Raw genomic sequence first — 23,714 nt, 5'->3', positions numbered from 1 at the left:
GGGATGGATACTTATACGAGGCTTTCCTACTAAGCATCTGGGAATTATTTCCGGTTTATTATAGATGTTTATGGGCAGCAGCTGCCGCTTATCATATATTGAGAGCTAAGAAAATAAATTGGAAATAACGTAGAATTTTGTAGTTTAATTTCCTATCAGTCTATGTTTATGGATAAGTTGTAACGTTATAAATTATTTTGTGTGTTCAGTGTGAAGACAACGAAAGTAGCGAGGGTCAGTTCGGGGACCACAAAAAGGACAGCCAGGCGGGCGGTACCGGCACCATGAGCGCCAGCGAGCCGGACCTCACTCAACAGGTTCAGTTATAAGTTTTTTATTAATTTAACTTATATTACTTTTAGAGAATGTAATTTATAAAAGATATGTACTTAAAATGTAGTTTATACTCTATTTAATATTTTTTAATAGCAAGCAGTTTCATACAAATAATACTAATATTTTTTTTTTTTCGATAATACTTTTTCTGGAATGAAATATAAATGAAAGATAACGTAAAGTTTGTTGTTAATAAAATACATATAACAAAAGATTTGATAAACATTGAGTCAAATCCGCGTGGAGCGTTAGTTTTAGGAACTTTTCTGCCCATCAGTCATCCACTAGTGATATGTTTAGCCAGGGTCTGAGTCCTTGAGTTTGCTTAGCAGTTTGTTAGGGTTGGCAGTCGGTTAGTTGACTTATTATGTATTTGTTTTTCGTGTAGGGTGCGGCGCGACTATTGGAGTCATTAGGTGTGGCGCGGCCGGCGGGCGTGGGGCGCGGTGCGGCGCCTCAGCGCGTGCCTCGCTCCAACCACTCTTCAAGTCTCTTCCCAAGGTAAATACATTTGTTCGTTTTGTGCTTTGTTCTGCTGTTGCTTAGAGGTCTACTACTCTCTTCTATGGAGGATGTAAGTGGACATGGATTAAGTATAAGTGTGTTGCTTCTTGCAAATCCTATGCTTGTGCTTGAAATCAACATTCGTGCTTGATAAGTGGCAGATTAGAGTAGCAAACGAGCATGATGCAGTCCACTTGATCCGAAGTAAGAAATTACTTCTTATTCTGTATAGATCACAGACCTACTTGGGTTGCCATAAAATGTCTAAATAAATGCATATACAGCCTACTTTTACATCCAACAGCTTTTCTTGTAGTTTTTATTATTTAGTGGAGTTTGAAAGAGCTAGAGAACTGTGCAATAACAAATAATATAAAGGACCCTTTGCAGTCTGGTGCGGTTGGCGCTGTCGAGCAACTTCCCCAGCGGGCTGCTGTCGGCGGCGCAGAGTTACCCGTCGCTTGCGCCCAACGCACAGAACGCTCTTACACTGTCGCTCACATCCACATCCAGCGAGAGCGAGCAGGTCAGTTTGTGTTCAACTTAATTAGGAGTTAACAGGTAACATATGAGGCTGCTAGAACCAGAGTGGCCTAACTGCATTTTAATGATTTTTGACCTAATTCGTAATTAAAAATGTATGGTCCGAGTAAAACTGCTAGTCCGCTCTGAATATAGAAATTAATCGCATCGCCATAGTAAATTGTATGACTATCTCCTCGCAACAACTTCAGAGCGGACTATAAGTTTTACCTTTTCTTCCATATTGTAAATCATGTTTTTGTAGTCATGCTACTCTGGTTCTTACAACCTTATATAGTAAGTGCATGAATGGGTATTTATAACGCTAAAGAAATTAGTTATTTTCCATTTGCCAGTAGTCTTTGTTTGAAGATTGATATTTTGATTAAGAAATATTGAATAAATATTTGTATATATGTTATATGTGGTCAGTGAACAAAATTAAATAATTAATTTGAAATTTATGTTTGGCTACATTGTGTTGCTACATAACTGTGTGGCTACAACAGTGACTTGATTAATATTTTTCAAACAGGTGTCATTGGAAGATTTCTTGGAATCGTGCCGCGCGCCCGCCCTGCTGACCGAGTTGGAGGATGACGACGATGGCGACGAGGCAATGGATAGCGATAAAGAGAACGAACCAACTTATCAGGAGGTGGTAAGTATTACTACACATCTAATTATTTAGCATTTCGCATTGAATTATTTCATTCACTTAGTTCAAATTGCATTACAACCTATTATTTGTACTTTTTAAGAAACGATATATTTTTTATACTCTCAGTGCTACACTAGGATTCCCTGTGTCGTGGCTGCCATGGACATATGCGTAGACTAATACACAAACACTTAGACCGAGAAACAGAAGTCTAAATTCACATTTAAATATCTTTTTGGCCGGTGATCGAACCCGGGACCTTTTGCGCGTCGGACGACCGCTCCGCCAAGCAGGCCTTCAATATGTATTTAAATGTTTAATGTGATTCATCAGGTGTCACGTAACTTGCTATCACTAATGGAGGAAGAAGCCTTGGAAGCGGTCCGGGTGAGTAGCGGCGGCGGCGGTGGGAGCCGCGCGCGCAAACCCTGGGACGACGACTTTGTGCTCAAGAGGCAGTTCTCCGCACTGATACCGGCGTTCGACCCGAGGCCCGGCCGCACAAACCTCAACCAAACTGTTGGTTAGTATTAACATTAACTTAAAAAATACACTATTAAAATACACTTTACTTAATTTAAAAAATATACAGGGTGAATTTTTAAAACGGGCCTTCAGGGCCAAATCCGAAACTATAAGGATTAGCGAAAAATGCTGAAAGGAGTTACGAGGCCGATTTTGATAAAAACTAAAACTGCATCATTACTTTTTTAAAATAACTTTTTCCCTAGCCGGGAATCGAACGAGTTCATTTTGAAAAAAAATGCACCCTCTATATTATTCCACTATCTGATAGTGTTGCTTATAAGGATCAAAATCCGGAAAGTAATGATAAATGACAAACTAAAGGAAAAGCCTCAATTTTAAGAAAATACATATTTTTTCATATTAATTTGGCAGTTAAGTTCCCGCCATTCATCAATTTTAACATTTCGTGTATTAAATTTTTTTTAGGCTCAATGTTTCTAATGATTCGAAATGGACGTTTTGTTTCCCAATAATTTATATTCTTATGTCTGACTTAGCTAAGGTTATTTTTAGGACCATTAAAATAGATTTACTTGCTATGGGCGGAGTTTCGTTTAATACAGATGTAAAGTTGACAATTTGCGAGAATTACTTTTTAGAGTCAAATCCGAGTGATTACTAAAAAAAGAGATATAGAAAATCATATTTAACGTTGAAACGAAGTTGTAAACAACAAACAATAATAATTTACTATGTAATCAGTTATCTTTTTTCATTTAAAAATAAATCCCATAAACGGCGGTAACTTATTTGCCAAACTATTACTTTCTCATACTAAGCCGTATGTCACGGTTATAACATCGAATAATTAGTTGATTAACCAACAAATTCTTCAATGGTATGACTTACGCATGTTTCTAAAGAATTATACATAAATCATTTGTTATGTATAATCCTTAAGGATTAGTATGGCAATGTATGGAAAAATATGTATTTTCTTCAAAATTTTCCTTTTCCTTTAATTTGTCACATAACATTACTTCCCAGAATTTGATCCTTATAAGTGACACTATCAGATAGTGGAATAATATAGAGGTGTAATTTTTTTCAAAATGAACTCGTTCGATTCCCGGCTAAGGAAAAAAAATATTTTAAAAAACTAATGATGCAGTTTTAGTTTTTATCAAAATCGGCCTCGTAACTCCTTTTAGCATTTTTCGCTAATCCTTATAGTTTCGGATTTGGCCCTGAAGGCCCGTTTTAAAAATTCACCCTGTATATAAAAAAAAAATAAAAAAAAATATTAATTAAAATACATTTTTTTATATTTGAGCCTAACGATAAAGCAGACGTACTACCTGATGGAAAGTAGTCAACGTTGCCTATGGACATTTGCAACACCATAGGAGTTGCCAATGCAGCCGGCTTTGAAGGAGAGCTCTTTTTGCACCTCTTATGAAAAGCCCCATATCATAGCCCTCCTTGAATACCTTATAATAAATATTGATCTCGGAGGTGTTTGTTACAATCTGTCATAAAATTAGTGTGCGTATTTATGTCACAATTTTTTTGAACCTAAACTTTCATTGTCTCTTTTATAGATCTGGAGATACCATTAAACGACGACTCTGAGAACGAGGAAACGGAAGAGCAAACTGCGAGTGGTACGAACGAACGTCAACAGCCGACGGAGAACACAAACAACGCAACGAGTACCCGCTTACCAGCCCTGCGCCTCGTGTTGAGCTCCGGGGGCGTGTCCCTGCCGCTGGAGCGACCCTCGTGGACCATGTATAGGGCTGTGTTGGCTCTCAACTCTCGGCTGCCACCTCATGATACGCACAGAGACACTATGTACACGTGAGTATGGATTGCTTATATGAGACATAAGGAATTTTATTGTGGGACGTTTTTGCTCAAGTAAAATTTGTTATATAGCTATAAAAAAATTAATGAACAATGTTTATTTCAACAGGTTGACATATAAGGAGGTGGAGGGAATGGATACATTTGCTCTATCGAGTGATAGTGAGGATGATGAACCAAATGATCCAGGTAAGCTTATTTTTAATTTATAAACTTGAGAAGAATTTACCTACCTGTATAATTGTCGTATGTATATTAAAAATCGTAGTGGATTACCCACTAAAGATCTTGGATTACAAATGACTTATAAGTTTGACTCCTTACGTTTTCATTTTAAATGGACTTGTTGCTTTTGGTTTGTTTCGTACCCTTCTAAATAACTAAATAGAACAGTAATATAATTAGTACTTTACTATTTGGGCTCAAAGAAATAATGTGTTTTCTGTACATTCGTCATTTGTCTTTTGTTGTTTTCTAAATTTAAGATTCTATTGATTTATAACTTGGATGTATCAATAAATATTCTAACAAAGAAAGTAAACATTATGGATGGCTCCTAGTTAATTACACATGTTTCAACAAATATTTAATTGTTATAGTCCGCGCCAAACTTCTAGTCCGCTCTGAAGTTGTTGCGCGCAGGTTTAGTTAGCATATACTCCATAAAGTAAGCGAGCTATGTACCCGTGGGCGAGAGCAGGCAGCGGGCGGGTGCTTGGGGGCGTCGCGCTGTCTTCGTCCCGCTAATATCTACAATTTGCGACGCGACTCGTTTCTATGTTCAGAGCGGACTAGAAGTTTGTCGCGGACTCTTACACTCTCCTACAAATATTGAAGTACGTGTATGTGTCAGAGCGCGGCATCAGCGGCGCGGAGGGCGCGGAGGGCGCGGCGGCGACGTGCTGCGTGCGCGTGCTGCGGCGACTGCGCGCGGCCGCGCCCGCGCTGCCCGCCGCCGCCTTCCACTCCACCAAGCTCACCAACAAGCTGCACCAGCAGCTGCAGGAGCCGCTCGCGCTCGCCGCCGCCGCCACGCCACACTGGTAATTACAGTACTCTTAGTACGAGTTTTATAAACCTCCCACAATTTTACGTTATGTTTACTCAATCCGTTATTTTGTTCCGTTTGCTTCAGTAGGATGAGTTGTCGAAAGCCCACCACTGAGTAAACGTAATAATAACTAAGTGCTCAAGTGACGATGAACTTTTTGTCTCCCTCACATGTTCGAAAAAAGAGAGACAAACCATAAAGTGCCATTTTGTCAATTTAGACATTTAATGTTACGTTACACTGTAGTTCTGATACAATCCGTTAGGGGCGCTGATTGGAAATTGTATGGGCAATCATCATCATCATCATCATCATCAACCCATTACTGTCCCACTGCTGGGCACGGGTCTCCTCTCAGAATGAGAAGGATTAGGCCATAGTCCACCGCGCTGGCCAAGTGCGTATTGGTAGACTTCACATACCTTTAAGATTTTTTATAAATCTCTCAGGTATGCAGGTTTCCTCACGATGTTTTCCTTCACCGTTTAAGCAAGTGATAATTAATTTCTAATACGCACATAAATTTGAAACTCAGAGGTGCGTGCCTGGGATTTGAACCTCGGACCCCTCGATCGAGAGGCCGCGTTTCTTAACCACTAGGCTATCACTGCTTTTGTATGGGCAAATACGTAACAAATACCAAGACAGTCATATTTGTCAAAACGTAAAAACTCATGGTAAGGGTACAGATAACGTAACTCTCAAATTTAACTTGGCAATGGTTGACGTAAACGTACCCGTACAATCCCGATTAAATCGAAGATTTTAGGAAATACAATCTGTTAATTTTTGGACATTTGGAAGTTTTTATTTGTATCATTTACATACAGGCAAAGTAAAAAAGGCTATCTTCTGTAAATCCATCTGGTGAACTATTGGAAATGAGCCCTACCATTTCTAGTTTGGCCATTCCATCCATACTATCTATCCATAATACATACTATTTTGCAAGTGAAAAAAAAACTAAACTTTCCTATAACGTGTAGGATTCTGTGTAACTTGAATTGAATAATTGATCGTAAATTGATTTTGCAGGTGTCAGCAGTTGAATGACTTTTGCCCGTTCTTGTTCCCGTTGGAGACGCGGCAAATGTTCTTTGCGTGCACTGCTTTTGGCACTTCGCGCACTATTGTATGGTTGCAGGCTCAGCGAGATCGTGCTTTGGATAGGCAAAGGTTAGTTATTAGTACATTATTACTTCCTTTTGTATATTTTTTTTGTGTACATTTTTATATGTTTCCTACTATATTTTAGAGCTAGCAATACAGTTTCGCCTCGTCGTGCAGAGCTAGAGGCTACAGAGTTCCGTATGGGAAGGTTGCGTCACGAACGAGTGCGAATTCCAAGACATCCTAACCTCTTGCGATCTGCAATGCAGGTATGAATTTATAATGTTTATACTTTTTTTTTTCCGCTACCAATATGATACTAATTAAATTAAAAATTAACTAATATTAAAAAATAAATGTTTATACTATTTATGCAAAAAAATAACTTCTTAAGGTATCAAATTTATAAGTTAAGTTTGGGTAATATTGGAGCTGGGGTGAAACTATATGATTTTGATTGTATACTAAATAGGCCATATCTACACTAATATTATAAAGAGGAAAACTTAGATTGTTTGTTTGGTTGTAATGAATAGGCTCAAAAACTACTGGACCGATTTTAAAAATTCTGTCACCATTCGAAAGCTACATTATCTACGAGTAACATTTTATATGAAATATATTTGATAAATAGATTTTGAGGTGGTACAAAGTTTGTCGGGTCAGCTAGTTTTTTATATAGGTATAGTCTGCGCCAAAGTTGCTAGTTGCGACGCGACTCATTTCTGTATTCAAATCGGACTAGAAGTTTGGCGCGGAATCTATATTGTTAACTATGCGATGAAAATCATTTGACCATTTTTTAAATAAACGACCAAGTAGCTAAATTTATTTTTCAATGTTTCATTTTTATATTTCAATTTCATAAATAAATTCTGAGGCGGTACAAAGTTTGCCTGGTCAGCTAGTAGGGAATAAAATGAAACTAAAACGCGTCGTGTGTGGTAGGTGATGCGCGTGCACGCCGGCCGGAAATCTGTGCTAGAGGTAGAGTTCGCGGGCGAGGAGGGCACCGGGCTGGGCCCCACACTGGAGTTCTACGCGCTGGTGGCGGCGGAGCTGCAGCGCGCCGACCTGCACATGTGGCTGCACGACGCGCCGCACGCGACGCCGGACGACGAGAACGCGCCCACGCACCTCACGCTGCCTGACGGTGAATTGTGTTCGATATTACCACGCTTATATAAAGTTGGGCTGTATGTATGTATGTTGTATATATGTAACGGAATCTTTGAACTCGATTCTTACCCACTTTGAACGGTCCGATTAATTTAAAATTTTGAACAATTATCAAGAACCAAAGATAATACACGATTTTAATAATTTTATCCCATTCTCCTCATCAGGATCGTCAGGAATCAGGATTAACGTTTTTCCTTGTGCTATTTTAGCGTCTTTTTTAGTTTTTACACTATTAACATTATTTAATACTGCTAAGGCGCGTTGAGTGTTTTTTTGGCCGACGGTGAAATTTTTGTTCTTTATTTAAATTAACACTGTTTAGGCGCGTTGAGTGTTTTTTTCGGCCGACGGTGAAATTTTTGTTCTTTATTTAAATTAGTACTGGTTTAGGCGCGTTGTGTGTTTTTTTGGTGGGGAAATGGGGGTGGGGAAATTTTTAGATTCTACCTGGGGGAAATTTTGGAAGCGTTCGCGTCGCTGACATGTATGTGTTTCTATGAGTACGACGCATTGTAGTTTACCAGCAGTAAAAACATACATGGATAAATTAATTCAATTATTTTACAAATAACATTTTTAATTTAGAAATTATGATGCTTTAATTTATTATATTACAATTAGTTAGGATATTAAAAAGGACAATTTTTATTGCCTCATGTTTACACTTTTGTAGGCGGTCCCATTTTTGAGTCTCTTTTTATTTAGACAATACTTTTGCATAAACAATGAACAGTGTGCTTGTTCTAAAATTGTACCAAATTTTACTTGTAGGGAGGAAATAATCATAGCAGTAATATTTTTGTAAAGGATTTTTTCTACAAATCTTAAATATATCATTACTATTCACAGAAAAGCCACCCGGATACTATGTTTCGCGTGCCGAAGGTCTGTTCCCGGCGCCGCTACCACAAGACTCTTCTATCTGTGATAAAGTTTGCAAGTATTTCTGGTTCCTAGGAGTATTTTTAGCTAAGGTAATTATATATTCATATTTTAAAACACTTTTAAATTCCACTTATAATTTTTATGATTTTATTACAAGTAAACATTTTTTTTTATAATATCAGGTACTACAAGACGGTCGTTTAGTAGATCTTCCGTTGTCGGAGCCGTTCTTACGTATCATGTGCGGCGAGGAGCTTTCGCCTGAACATTTGGAGGAGGTAGATCCTATCAGACATAGGTAATGTACATGTTTTAATGATTGTCTTAGAATATACTAACAATACACAAAAGTAAACATTTAAATTAATTAAATTCTCTAGGTTCCTCGCACACGTTTTGAAGGCGGCAGATGAGTATGCTGCGCTAATGAGTGACGCGTCAATCGAAGCGGAGCAGAAAGAGAAGTTAGCGCGTGATATCATGGTAGAGGGCGCTACGTTCGAACAGTTGTCGCTCACCATGACGCACATCGCTGCGCACACTGATCCCTCCGTCGCTGTGCAACCGCTATGCGATAACGGGGAGCATATAGAGGTATGTAGTGCTGAGTATATTATTATGTCTAGTAGAAAACAGTTTGTTATGCACGCAATACTATAACATTACATATCATGTTTTTTTTTTTAAATTTTGTTAAAAGTATTGTTGGGCAAGTTAAGTTAACTTCATTAAAATTAGTTTAAATTGACTGATATTAACAATTGGAATTGGATCTCAATTGTATTTTTATTAAGACCATATAGTTCATAAGCGTCCACTCGTCCATTAACGTCTGTTATTAATAATGAATCTTTCCAATGTTTTGTGTAACAAAGATCGACATTTGACAGTTTCTGCATCTTAAAAATAGGCTCGCCGCCTAGCGTAGTGAGCAGGCGTGTCTTAAAAGTTTATTACAAACTATTAAATACATTGTAATCCATTTTAAACCATATTGAGATAGACAAACAGTACAATTTTAAAAGTAATGTGACCGCGTATATAAGTCTTTTCACTATTGACAAGTTTGTGATCGGATCGACGTGAGCGCCGCTCGGGCCACAAAGTGAACGAGACGCACAATACTTCGGCAAGAATCGTCAACGCTTATCGCAACCCGACGTCTGTCTACAAAATAAGGATTCGTCCAACCGAACAGAGCGGTAAGCGGAGTATCCTTCAGAATTTTATTAAGTACAACAGAATTTTATTACAACAAAATGAATATCATGCGGTCGCCGACTAAAGGTGCAGGAGGGAGCAGTCATACTCAACCCGATTTATCTAAACTTAGTGCTTCAGACACAGACTTAAGAAATGTCGCGACGAGGAAAAGAAAAAACTTGGAAAATAATTTTGCCTATGAGTTTAGTGAATTCAAAAAAGAAATTTTAGAGATAATTAAAGACACAAATATACAACAAATTGAAAGTATAAACAAGATTGGCCAAAATATCCGCTCGATCAATGAACAATTAAAAGACATGAAAAGTACAACTGAACATTTAATAACAGAGAATGGTCTATTGAAGACACATGTTTCTAATTTAAATACCACTGTTAAGACCAATGAAGAAAAAATAATATCACTTCAGAATGAAATTAAACAGTTAAAATCCCAACCAAAAACAACTCAACCGACATCATTCGAACTAATGCCTGCTATGATAACTTCATGTGACGATGCATTAACTGAGCTACAAGAGCGAGCAGAGCGAAGCAAGAATATTATTATAACGGGCATTTCTGAACAAACGTGCAGTAACGCGATCGAAAGACGTGAAAATGACACAGCTATGGCATTTCAAGTCATACAAAGTATTCATCCAGATTGTCCAGAAATAAGAAAGATTATGCGTCTAGGTAAATACGAAGATAAGAAAACCCGCCCACTAAAAGTTTGCTTAGATTCTCAAGATACAGTTAAAACCATACTGCGAAATAAATCAAACGTAAAACTCGACGGCGTTCGAGTCTTTTCTGATCAGACACCATATCAACAAAAGTGCATGGCAAATCTCAAAAAAGAACTTCAACACAGACAAGAAGGTGGTGAAACAAACTTGACAATCAAATACATAAAAGGAACTCCAAAAATTGTAAAAATCCAGCCAAAAAACTGAATAGTCAAGAAAACACATCTAATGACGACCAGAAAATAACATATGAATTTACAACTAAATATAATGATGTTACAACCTCCTCCAAATCATTTAACTTCCTTTATGCTAATGTACGCAGCATCGTGACACCTGGAAAATTAGATGAGATTAGATGCGTTATAGATGCATTCAAAAATACTGTACATGTCATTATTCTAACCGAAACCTGGATAACGGACGAGCTAAAAGCCCAGACACTAATTATACCCAACTACACGCATCACTATAATTATAGAGTAAACTCTAGAGGCGGTGGAGTATCCATTTACGTGCACAACAACTTGAAACACGAGGCTATAGATGATCAATGCGATGACGGCAACCACTGGCTGTGGATACACATAGAAAAACTTTCTTTGGACATTGGAGCTGTATATAGACAACCGGCATCTAATGTAAACAAGTTTCTTGAAAACTATGAAACACAGCTAACAAATCGGAACAGGGCTATACTTTTCGGTGATCTAAACCTAAATTTACTGAGTAAAGAAAAATGTATAAAAGAATACAAGAGAATAGTCAAAGAAAATGGTTATGAAATACTAAATAAAATAGATAAAAGTCATTGTACACGCCAAACTCACACCTCTAAAACAATTTTAGATCACATCTGTACAAATCTTACACACAATAATTTTCATATGTGCATTATTGATAGTTCACTCTCAGACCATAAACAGATTTACTTATCACTCAAAAGATCAAAAGAGGAACGGCTAAAACGAGTTAAATATGAGGCTATCAATTATTTAGGTTTTTACACTACCGTTCAAAACTTGATTATAACAAATGCAAACTTAGATCATGAATACTATATTTTAGAAGCTATGTTAACACAGGCCCTTACCAAAAATAAGGTTATTAAAACAAAAATACTAAACCCCCCAAGAAAAGACTGGATAAATAAAACTTTAATTAACGCAATTAATGACAGAAACACGCTTTGGCGTAACTTAAAAAAGAATCCTGGTGATCAAGAACTTTATGAACGTTTTCATAAACAAAAAAATTCAACCCAACAAAATATTCAATCTGCCAAAACTAAATACTACCTCAATGCGTTTGCAAATTGTAAAAATAACGCTCTTAAAATGTGGCAACTCATAAACATTTTAGCTCGCAATAAAACAAAGAGTTATTGTACACCGTTAAAATTAAAAATTGACAATACAATTATTAACAATACAACGTCGGTATGTGAAGAATTTAACACTTTCTTTGCAAGTATAGGAACTAAATTAGCAAACGGAATCACTAAAAACTCCACAAGTGTTATTTATCCACAGACTAGCAATCAACGAAATGCGCTCGTATTAACTAAATTCAAGCCCGCCACTGAAGGTGAAGTAGAAAAAATAATAAATGACTTAAAAACAAACACTAGCACTGGAATAGACGGAATCAGCACTAAAATGATAAAGTCGGTCAAAGATCTAGTTTCTGTTAGTCTTACCCAATGCATTAATAAATGTTTGGAACGAGGAATATTCCCAGAGTCTTTAAAAATAGCAAAAGTTTGTCCAATTCATAAATCTGGTAGTAAAATGGATCCAGGTAATTACAGGCCAATTTCTGTCTTGTCCGTTATATCCAAAATTTTTGAAAAAATTTTACATAGTCGACTTAATGAGTATCTTCTATCAAAAAACTTCTTCTACGAAAAGCAGTACGGATTTCGACCAAAGTCAAGCACACTTTCTGCAACGATAGATTTAGTTACGCAAATTAAACTTAATATAGACAGGAAAAAAATAACACTAGGCGTTTTCATAGATTTAAAAAAAGCATTCGATACGGTGAGCCACGACATACTATTGCAAAAACTAAAACAAGAAGGTATCGCTGGAAGCGCTTTCGAAATATTAAAGTCATATTTGTCAAACAGACACCAAATTGTTAAAATTGATGGATGCCAAAGTACCCCCCAATTAATAACTTACGGAATTCCACAGGGCTCAATTTTGGGACCTTTGCTATTTCTTATTTATATAAACAGTATCCACAAAATTGGGCTAAAGGGAAATATCACTTTGTATGCTGATGACACCAGTTTGTTTTACTTCGGTGATTCTATTGATTTAATTGTTCTTGAGGCACAACGCGATCTTAACCTCTTAAATACCTGGTTACAATCTAATCTACTAACTATTAATACATCAAAAACAAACTATGTCATATTTGCAGCTAAAAACAAAAAAATTGGAAAAAATATAACTTTAACTATAAACAATGAAAAAATAAATCACGTAGATCAAGAAAAATATTTAGGCCTAATTTTAGACAAGCAACTAACGTGGAAACCACATATACAAAATATTCGATCTAAGCTAATATCAATAACGGGTGCATTACGTAGTATAGCGCGATGCCTGCCAAGACATGTTCGATACGTAATCTACAACACATTAGTAAAACCACATCTAGACTATCTTATTGAAGTCTGGGGTACGGCTGCTAAAAGTAATCTAAAATCGCTACAAATAACTCAAAATAAATTAATTAAAACTCTTTTTAAATACAACCATTTAACGTCTACAAGTAAGATATATAAAGAAACTAAGATCATGAACCTAATGCAATTATACAAATATAACACATGTGTTCTTATTAGAAAAATTTTGACCAAAGATATTCATTCAAATTTAGTTTTCACAAAAAAGATGACAGTTACGAAGCATTTAACAAGACAAGCCAATAATATCTGCCTTAGTAGACCTAGAACCAATTACGGCAAAAGAAATATTTTGTATGAAGGCGCACAGTACTACAATAAGCTGCCAAAAGATATAAAAGAAATAAAATCTTTAAACATATTTAAAAATCAGTTAAAAATACATTATCAAAAAGACTTACCTTTGTACTAAGGCAGAACAAATTTCATTCATATATTATACACACACATACACGCACACACACATACACGCACACACACACACACACACACACACACACACACACACACACACACACACACACACACACACACACACACACACACACACACACACACACACACACACACACACACACATACACATACACACACACACAAACACACGCGCGCGCGCACCCGCGCGCACACACACACACACACTTACACACATAAACACACACATACACAGCCATACACTTATATACGCACCTTAAATAATAAATATAAATAATACTATAATCGAATAAGACAAAAATCAATCAATATATTAATTAAAACTCAGTAAAATAATTCAGTACTATGTATAATAATTCTGTCCGCTCTTTACCTTGTATGTAGTAGTAGTAGTACCTTGTTGTGTAGTTGTTGGGCGTATCATTAGTAACAATAACAAGTTCGTTATTCCTTGCAATTCGCAGTGTACTTTTCTGAATCTACCCTCTTTGTCGAAAATTGTATTAACTGTTTTTGCTTTAGATACAAAATAATTATACTTATTATTGTTAAACTATCATTTATTTATTATCATGTTACTTACGCTAGGTGGCATATAATAGTTTTAATTATGTGTTTTCTCTGTAAGTGAATTGTGAATATTCTTAAGAGAAAATAAAGTCTTTAACCATTAAAAATGGTCAATTTCCAATGTTTGTTGGGCGTAAATTAGATTGATTGATTATTTTTAGTAATGGTTATAACCTGTTATATCTTAGTTATATAAACGTGTTGTGTCAGGTGGGCGCTCATAACGCGCGCGCGTACGCGGAGTCGGGCGCGCGCTGGGCGGTGCGCGAGGGCGTGCGGCGGCAGGCGGCGGCGTTCCGGCGCGGCTTCGCGCGCGTGTTCCCGCCGCGCCGCCTGCGCGCGTTCTCGCCGCCCGAGCTGCGGCTGCTGCTGTGCGGCGAGCGCGGGCCCGCGTGGACGCGCGACCACCTGCTGCAGTACACCGAGCCGAAGCTGGGCTACACGCGGGATAGGTATGTAGCGCCGTACTAGTTAGGTGGTTTCTTTTTGAGTTAATGCCGTCATCTTGGTCTCTTTTTTTAATGGTATTATAGTAATTCCTTCGTTCTCATATTTGCCCCATTTTTCTCACTTACAAAATATCACTAACATTTTTTATTGACTTCCTATTTATATAATGGTATTTATATATCCCGGTATTTACATACTGGGATCTCCGCTATTATGTTATCAATTTTTATAAAAATATATTGAATTGATTGAAAAAGTTTTAAATATGATTGACGCTTCCAGAGATTAGTGCGTTCAAGCAAACAAATCAATCTCTTCAATATAATATTAGCAAAGATTACTACCACATCATAATAAACAATGTTTCTTAATTATCTATTTCTCATTTACGTTTTCCTTCCATGAAAACTAAATAGTATAACATTAATAAAACAAACCAACATTTTTCAGCCCCGGTTTCCTGCGGCTGGTGGACGTGCTGGTGGAGATGTCGTGGCGCGAGCGCAAGGCGTTCCTGCAGTTCGCGACGGGCTGCAGCAGCCTGCCGCCCGGCGGGCTCGCCAACCTGCACCCGCGGCTCACCGTCGTGCGCAAGGTATGTTTGTTTTTTATAATATAGGAGTAGCAGACGAGCATGCAGTCCACCTGATGGTAAGTGGCTACTGCTGCCCATGGACATCTGTAATCAACCCCAGATAGGATTAAATATATATAACCTACCTGAGGTCGGCCTTCGAGCCTTCAAGGTTCCTACCAGATGCGTCGCTACCCCTGAGGACTAAGCTGGAATGCCTCGGAAAAGTATGTCTCCCTTACCACACCCTTTAAAACAGAACACAGCAGCGCCTAACACTGCTGTTATTAGGCCGAAATAGGTGTAGTGGTGGTGCCGCCGGAGTCGAATCACGTTCAATGTGCTGCAACTTAGTGTGTTTTTAGAGATCCCTAAACCCAAAGGTAAAACGAACCCTACTACTAAGCCCCCGCTGTCTGTCTGTCTATAACATACCTCTATCTCTGGAACCGTAATAGGTAGACAGTTTACATTTTTACAATGTATGTACTTCAATGGCTGCTATAATAAATAGCATAATTACTAAAATAATAAAATTAAAATTTGGAGTATACGGAGTGCCTATATACGTATGTTTTTTCCGCGTACGGTTCTGGTCCTTTGCGTGCCACACGCGTCGTGTCTTTTCGGAGGTGCATTTTCTGTCATATATGCCAAACGCACAATAGATGAGGAGGGAATGCGGATGCGTCGCATCCATTAAGTAGCCTCTTTTCCAGATAATGTCACTCGAAAGGATAAAAATATAACACGCGGCACTCCGGCGGCACCACCGCCACACCTATTTCTACCTAATAACAGCAGTGTTAGGCGCTGCTGTGTTTAGGTTTAAAGGGTGTGGTAAGGGAGACAGACATTTCCGAGGCATTCCAGCTTAGTCCTCAGGGGTAGCAGCGCATCTGTGGCTGACCTCAGGTAGGAATATCTAATCCTATCTGGGGTTGATTACAGATGTCCATGGGCGGCAGTAGCCACTTACCATCAGGTGGACTGCATGCTCGTCTGCTCCTCCTATAATATAAAAAAAAAAACGCAACATTTTGCATGTTAGACTTTTAGTCTTTCCAGTGACGATATGGATCTAATATTATGTTTTCCGTTTTTTTCATATATCTTTTAACTTCCACCTATACGAAATTTATCAATCTACTTTGTTCCATGACGGGTTCATTCACGAATGTGGGTGAAGCATGTATGCTGACTACTTCACTGTAATGCACTATTAAGTGATACCAAGCCTAAAAATGCTCATTTTGTATATTTTTGACAGGTTGACGCTGGAGACGGGTCATATCCTTCAGTTAACACGTGTGTACATTATCTGAAGCTCCCCGAGTACTCCTGCAAGGAAGTGCTTCGTGAAAGGCTGCTGGCCGCGACCAACGAGCGCGGCTTCCACCTCAATTAGGCTGAATAGTTTAATAAAGTGATTTTATCATGCTTGCTGTTAGAGGGCCTAAACAAGTTCGCCAATTGCAAATTAATCATTGCAAAACAACAAAAGCTGACTTTGAAATTTTTATGTACACAAATTTATATTCAGACGCCGAAAATACTAGGCGAGGCGAATAATTAGATGTTTTACTATAACAGGTAGCTGAGCTAGCTTTAGATCTATTCAAGTTTTGGGCATTTTTTTTAATTTCTAAATAAGTGTCACACACTGATGCCAAAAAAAAATTGTTTCGTTATGTTTTATTTTTTTTTGTCCACAAGAAAGTGACGTTAAAATCTACTACGAAAGTCAATTGCTTATAAATATTGGTTTTATTTCGAGATGGATATATTGAAATGATAAGTTTTAACTTTTAAGAATTTATCGTAAATCAGTTTTATCCCATTTGAATATATCATCATATCCATCATAATTATTATAATCAAACGTACAAATCGAGCGTATTTTAATCCGATATTGAATTTTCGCCGCCGCCATCAAATATTTTAATGCTTGGACATGTACAATAAGTACATCGTCAGTGGTAACTGCAGATAGTGAGAATTTGCTTCAAGATTGGTTGCGGGTTAGTATTCTGTGTCAGCTTATCCTGGGTTCACACGGCATTATAGTATAAGTTTTTATGCAAGACAAATTTTATCTAATAAATATTGGGCATACTTTGAGCAGTGCGGGTGTGAAAAATATCGTAGATCGTTAAACATTGATTGTATACTGAAGCTACCTGTTAATAAAATCGAATAAACTTTATGTATTCGGTTTGCAGTTACGATTGTTTTACGTAGCACACACGGCGCGATTCCATAATGATTTTAAGTGTTTAGACGTCTTCAATTGTGATATAAAAGAAAAGAAAAGACCGGCGTATGAAATGAAAACTTTAGCCAAATGTTTCTGGGCGTTTTGAATAGAATACGTCAGAAACATGCAGTGGTATGCCGTGTGAACCCAGCCATATCGTAACACGTCGCTGGTGAACATGTATAGGCGCTTTATGCCGTATCCGAAACATTGTACGAGTATTAACGGATTAAACGGCTTTTATTGACATTACGTGAATTTAAAATTAAGCTATAATATGCACATTTTACGCGATGTCCTTCCTTACACGGTAGTATGTAACAGTTTTAAAATAGTTTTACGACACTTAGTTGGTAACATAATAATCGTTTTGTGTATTCTGCAATAATATGTAATACTTTTGTAAATCTTTATTTTTGTGAATACTACAGTATAACTTGTATACGCCAACATATTATGCATATATTACCTATACTCACCATCATCATAATCCAAGTAACGTTTTCGTTTATAAGAGGCTTTTCTGTATACTATAATTTAATCGGTTTGAATTGAATAAAGTCATTGGGTTATCTGTTTTAATTATTATTATATGGTGATAGGAATTGGATTAAGAGCCCTTCAGTCATACCAAATTTTGAATTAATGTGATTAGCCTGTTTTTAGTTATAAAAAAGTGATAATTTAATTATGGATACAGGCAACAGGAATTTTATAATTATTTTGCACTTATTAAATTCAATATCAAAATTGCGCCGCTGAAGTCAATCGTGTCTTGAGGAGTTGGCGACTACCGTTGTGTATCTTCTCATATCTAAACCCAAATTTGGTATTTTACTAATTTGTATTAGTTTGTAAGCATCAATTTACCACGATGTAACTTATAATTTTAATTGTATAATGTAAGATAATTACTGCACTGCAGATTTTGTTGTTGTGTTTATGATTGGTGTTTCTTTAAAACGGAAATTTATATATAACGACAGAAAGCAATATATGGATAATATGTATAATTAATATATTCTCAATTTTTCTCATACTAAGTCAACATTTCACAAAATTATGAATTTTAAATTATCATTACATTATATTTTGTTCTAAAAGCCATTTTGAAATGTGGTATTGCTTGCTATTATACCACGGAGAAACTGTCGTACCTGGATACTTTGATACGCCAGGTATAGTCCGCGCCAAACTGATAGTCCGGTCTGAAGTTGTTACGAGCAGGTGTAGTCATACAATTTGCTATGGCGACGCGACTCATTTCTATATTCAGAGCGGACTAGCAGTTTAACGCGGGGTATACAGTACAGTATTTCATGGAATTAAAGGTTTTTCAATGGTTTATTTACAAACAGGTTATTGGCAAAGTGTGTTTTAAATATTGTAGTGTGAACTTTTCATAACGAAATCCCTGTTAAGTTTATTGGTCTATCGTTATTTACTACTCAGTATAACATAACATATTTTATGCTCAACTATGATAAACGAAAAGAGACGTAATAGATTTTACTATTTAAAAAAGCGTGTTAAAAATGATAATCAAAGGCATTTGGCGACGTAATCGATGAAAAATATGTCTGTTTCAAATACTTCATAATTATAATATATTATTATCTGATACCTAATTATGAAAAAAAAAAGAAACAGCAGAGGTTCAGGGTTGCGAATTACTTTTACATATTAATGAGGATCTTAGCAAACATCAAGATCAGGAAAATACTGAGTGATTTACGATTCATTATAAGGAGATTCACACTATAAAACACAGCATCACTATATTGTGGATTCAATTACTATCTGGACATTGTAATCATCAAAATCTAAGTTACAAATGTTACATTGCAATATTACATTTGGTTTTATGTAACCGTTTTTTAGAAAATCTCATCTTCAGGGTGTGAAACACGTATTAATACGAACAATATTTAGCAGTATGTTCCTTTAGTTAAATATTTTTGTCAACTGAAAGTTGGTATTGTGATTTATATAAAAAGATATGAATTAAAATATATTTAGTTTTAAATTGATAGGTATATGAATGAAAATAATAATTTAGCATCTTGTAGCACTCCTGATATTTGTTGTTGAGGGTTGTATCAATAAAGCGAGTAAAAAATAAATATGCAGTTTCATTTTTTTCCTTTTTAATTGACACATGTGACAATAAATTATACCTTTTTATTAAATTATTGATGAAATAGGCGTTTCATATTTGTTATGATTGTATTTTTGATCATGTTTTACATGTTTACACGACCCACAATAAAGTATCGCCTTTTGGACACTTTACATAAAAAGAAAAATAGGGTTGCAAATGCGACCTAGGTCATGAATTTGGCGCCTGCTCCTGCGGCAGTTGTGGCACTTGAGGCCATACAACTAAGTATGCCTTTAAATACACTTTACGATAGAACATGGGATCAACATTGCTATCATATTGCTATAGGGTGACATACTCTTCCGCGGCGTTCCAGCTTAGTCCTCAGGGGTAGTGGCACGTCTGTGGCCGAACTCAGGTAGGAATATCTAATCCTATCTAGGGTTGATTACAGATGTCCATGGCCGGCAGTAGCCACTTACCATCAGGTGGACTGCATGCTCATCTGCTACTCCTATATTATAAAAAATACGATACGATACGATAGAAGTATGTATGTGGCATCAGTGCAACAGTTGAACTACGAAGTCTCTCAGGTACATAGGAACATACGTACTACTGTCTGTCCGTTATTTCTATGTTGAGACTAACTTCTATAGGTAAATCTGCATTGTACACATTTCAAGGATTTAAGAATATTTACCAATAGGTGTGTTCTTTGCCCATTATACCTGTCTTTTTTTTTAAATGAAATGAAAATCATTCTTTCTTAAATAAATGCACTTTTAACCTTGTAGTTATGTAATGTTTGTACCTACGTATGCCGAAATAATATTATGCTCAGCGTGTAACAGAAGGATTATCTGTGGACGTGATTCGGTAACTGGATTGCGGTTTCCAGCGGGTCGTATCGATACGGTTGGTGAAGTTTATAGTCGACGCTACACTAGGCAGCTGAAGTTACAAATTTTTGGTCGGTCAGCAGCTTGAACAATATTGACGATCGGTTTTAAATTATGTTGAATATGTCGTTTATAGGTTTATTTTTTACATATAAATCTATCATTCAATAACATGTTGATAAGTGTAGTAAAGTACCTGCATTATTAAATACAAATATTTTTAGGATTACTGTTAAAACTGAAATAATTGCATTAGGTTACTTTTACCGTCGTATTGTCGCATCTGTTTCATCGCCGAAACATTTTTTTTATAAATATACAATTAACATACTAAAGTAGGTAGTCACTACAGCCCATGCACGTATGTAATCAATCTCAAGTAATATAATTGGAGTCCTATAATATGAGGTCGCAAAATAAGTGTAGTACCTTAGCATCTACATCCTTAAAACTAGAGCATATCCAGGCACTGCTGGAATAAGATCAGAAAGCGTGTGTGTAATTTTATAACATGTAGTGTGTAACATGTGTAACACTTTTCTTTTTATCAACGGGACTTTTTATCCCTGATTTTGTTTCATCATTTTATTTATAATCGGTCATTTTATCATACTCCTTACACTATCTACTCTCAATACACATAATAATCTACATAGTGTACCTACACAGTAAAATAGTAGATACTAAATTACATTATAAAGGGCATAAAATACCTACAGGGGGGAATTAACCTTAACGTGTAGGTACGACTCATTTATCTACCATTATCTACTAAATATAATAATACAAGGAATAATGAACTCAATTCCAATTTACTTAAGTACGTTCTAAGTACATAAATTTAATTGTAATTAGGCGGTAAGTGAGCATGTCGGGCTCAGTAATTAACTTCGAATAAGACACTTTCAATAAGAGTTCGTTGTCTTGCCTTCCCTTGTCGACTATAATTTAATGCAGACAATTATTATATGGTAAAATCATAATTCATTTTATATTTTTACAGTAATAAGGAAAGCTCTACTCCTAAAACTTTTAAATCAGACTTTCACAGTTTAAGTATATACCTACATACTAGTATTTTTTTAATTTTGTATGTAAATATACATATAGGTACGTTAATCCATTACGTACTATGCTATTGTTAGGCTCGGGTCTCCTCTCACAGAAGAGCTTAGACCATAGTCCATCGCGCTGACCAAATGAGAATTTGTAGACGTCACACACCCTTGATAAGAAGGCGCCGGTGTGCAGGTAGGTATTTATTATTTAAACATGCGTCATTCACTGCTTAAACAGCTGAAAACTGATTTCTAAAACTATAAATCAGAGAAAATCAGAAATACGTGGGATGAGAGATGCCTGCATTCGAACTCACGACCTCCCGATAAAGACTTCGAGTTTCTAACCACAAAGCTGTCACTGCTTTTGATACTAATTATGAGTCATGAAACTGTAATAACCCATTTTTAATTCTTTGGTATGTCTTCAAAGATGATCGGTGATAATATTATGAATCGTGTGATCGTACGTCAAAGCCATATTATATTGATTTCAATATACTGGCGCTACACGGATAACTATGAGCACTCCAAGAGCTCTATTCAGAAGTTTTCAATCTCCAACTAGTAAGATGTTACGTTAGAACTTCGGAAGTAACTCGTTAAGTATTCGCTTATAGAAACCTTCATAATAATAAATACTATGCCAATATTAATATTGTTTAATATTTGTTATTTTCCGCTTTACAGTTGGTAAAAAATACTTTGTAATAATTCGCTGTTATATTTAAAAGCATCGTAAACAAACAAAGACCTATCAGTTGGTGAAAGGGTGGATGGGTAGAAGGGTAGGTAATAACTAAATATCCTTCTATTCTATTTAACTGAATGGTACACTTTACTTTTTAATGAAAAATGTCTAATTATGACCATTGTTACTGGGCATGGTTGAGACATTGAATCTTGCCGCTGCGCAACGTAGCCGCTGATCAATGCGACATAGTTGCAACCTTGGGACTTTACACAATTCAGTTGTACTACAGTTAACAACTAAAGGAACTAATCAGTATAAAAACTTTGCTGGTATCGGTAGAGGTATCATTCAACAGCTTCAGCGTCAACGGCCCAGTCGAAACATGAGGAGCCTTTTGTTGTGCTGCGTCGTCCTTGCGGCGATCGCATACGTCAGTTGCAGGGAGGTGCCGAGGAACAAGAGGGATGCCGACTTGGAGGTAGCGGCGACTCATAAGGGTGGCAAGTGGGATAAGGGCGGTGGCCACGAGCATCACGAAGATCATCACCATGACCATGGAGAGAAGGGTCACAAGGGATACAAGGGCCACCATCACCATGAACACGGCAAAAAAGGACACCATCATCACGAAGGACACAAAGGACACCATGATGAACATGGTGGTCACAAGAAGCATCATCACCACCACGATGGACATCATCATGAACATCATCACGGTGAAAAGGGACACAAGGGACACGGGCATCATGAAGAAGGTCACTACCACAAAGGCCACTCTACCAAGGGCCATCACGGTGTACACAAACATGACGAGTTCAAAAAGGAGAAACATTTCCACGATCACCATCATGACGGTGGTCATCATGAACATCATGGAGGACACCATGAAGAGCACGGGCACAAGAAGGGCGGTGAATTCCATAAGGGTCACAAACACGGAGGACACCATCACCATGAACACGGAAAGAAGGGTCACCATGAAAAGGGAGGACATCATCACGACCACAAGGGACATCACGAAGAGGACGGTCATCATGATCACCATCATCATCATCATGATCATGGGAAGAAGGGAGGCCATGAAGACCACAAGCACTGGGGTTACAAGAAGGGTCACAAATAAGCTTTAGATTGCTTCCGTGATAGTACAAACCAAATGATTTAAGTAATTTTAAGTCATTTTTAAAGTCTGCTATTAAGACTTCTTATTACATATTAGTTTTAAATGTTATCATTGTCGACTGTTATTGTTAATAAAAATATTAAACCAGATACGTTGTTTATAATATGGGTATCAATTAATAATTGCTGTATGTGGAAATATTTGCGGCTACTATTGTATCAAAGAAAAAGTTTGTTGTTGGAAGTTGAACCAAACATAGTAATTTCACAGCACGTTTGGTTTCGACAACAAAGTTACATAAAATAGTTGGCC

At 36.8% G+C, this 23,714-nt stretch overlaps 2 protein-coding genes across 5 annotated transcripts in view; both read left to right on the top strand.

The window, feature by feature from the left end:
- The window catches only part of Ufd4 (ubiquitin fusion-degradation 4-like), a 36,585-nt gene extending 16,938 nt beyond the window's left edge, over positions 1-19,647 (top strand). For 2 of the 4 annotated variants that reach the window (XM_073083067.1, XM_073083068.1), the window contains exons 30-46: positions 210-317; positions 725-837; positions 1,219-1,366; positions 1,898-2,023; positions 2,357-2,546; positions 4,093-4,351; positions 4,467-4,546; positions 5,211-5,400; positions 6,444-6,584; positions 6,664-6,787; positions 7,467-7,671; positions 8,550-8,674; positions 8,768-8,883; positions 8,966-9,179; positions 14,454-14,695; positions 15,144-15,288; positions 16,538-19,647. In XM_073083067.1, coding sequence (XP_072939168.1) covers positions 210-317; positions 725-837; positions 1,219-1,366; positions 1,898-2,023; positions 2,357-2,546; positions 4,093-4,351; positions 4,467-4,546; positions 5,211-5,400; positions 6,444-6,584; positions 6,664-6,787; positions 7,467-7,671; positions 8,550-8,674; positions 8,768-8,883; positions 8,966-9,179; positions 14,454-14,695; positions 15,144-15,288; positions 16,538-16,675 — 2,664 coding nt within the window. In that variant the 3' untranslated portion in view covers positions 16,676-19,647. The remainder of the gene's footprint in view (positions 1-209; positions 318-724; positions 838-1,218; positions 1,367-1,897; positions 2,024-2,356; positions 2,547-4,092; positions 4,352-4,466; positions 4,547-5,210; positions 5,401-6,443; positions 6,585-6,663; positions 6,788-7,466; positions 7,672-8,549; positions 8,675-8,767; positions 8,884-8,965; positions 9,180-14,453; positions 14,696-15,143; positions 15,289-16,537) is intronic. The other 2 variants (XM_073083070.1, XM_073083069.1) reach the window with 1 other exon arrangement.
- Positions 19,648-22,471: 2,824 nt separating this feature from the next.
- LOC140749830 (uncharacterized) lies at positions 22,472-23,423 on the top strand. Its single transcript, XM_073083041.1, has one exon. The coding sequence runs from the start codon at positions 22,518-22,520 to the stop codon at positions 23,400-23,402; it is 885 nt and encodes a 294-aa protein (XP_072939142.1). The 5' UTR covers positions 22,472-22,517; the 3' UTR covers positions 23,403-23,423.
- The last annotated feature ends 291 nt before the right edge of the window (positions 23,424-23,714 follow it).

This window comes from Epargyreus clarus, unplaced genomic scaffold (assembly GCF_041222505.1).
Source record: "Epargyreus clarus isolate Ecla_fem2 unplaced genomic scaffold, WU_Ecla_fem_2.2 ptg000018l, whole genome shotgun sequence".
NCBI classification, from domain to species: domain Eukaryota; kingdom Metazoa; phylum Arthropoda; class Insecta; order Lepidoptera; family Hesperiidae; genus Epargyreus; species Epargyreus clarus.
The sequence above is the reverse complement of the archived record's forward strand: the minus strand, read 5'-3'. Positions and strand labels throughout refer to the sequence as shown.

Excerpts from the sequence above, each read along its gene's own strand:
- LOC140749830 (XM_073083041.1), top strand. The coding sequence starts at position 22,518 with ATGCGACATAGTTGCAACCTTGGGACTTTACACAATTCAGTTGTACTA.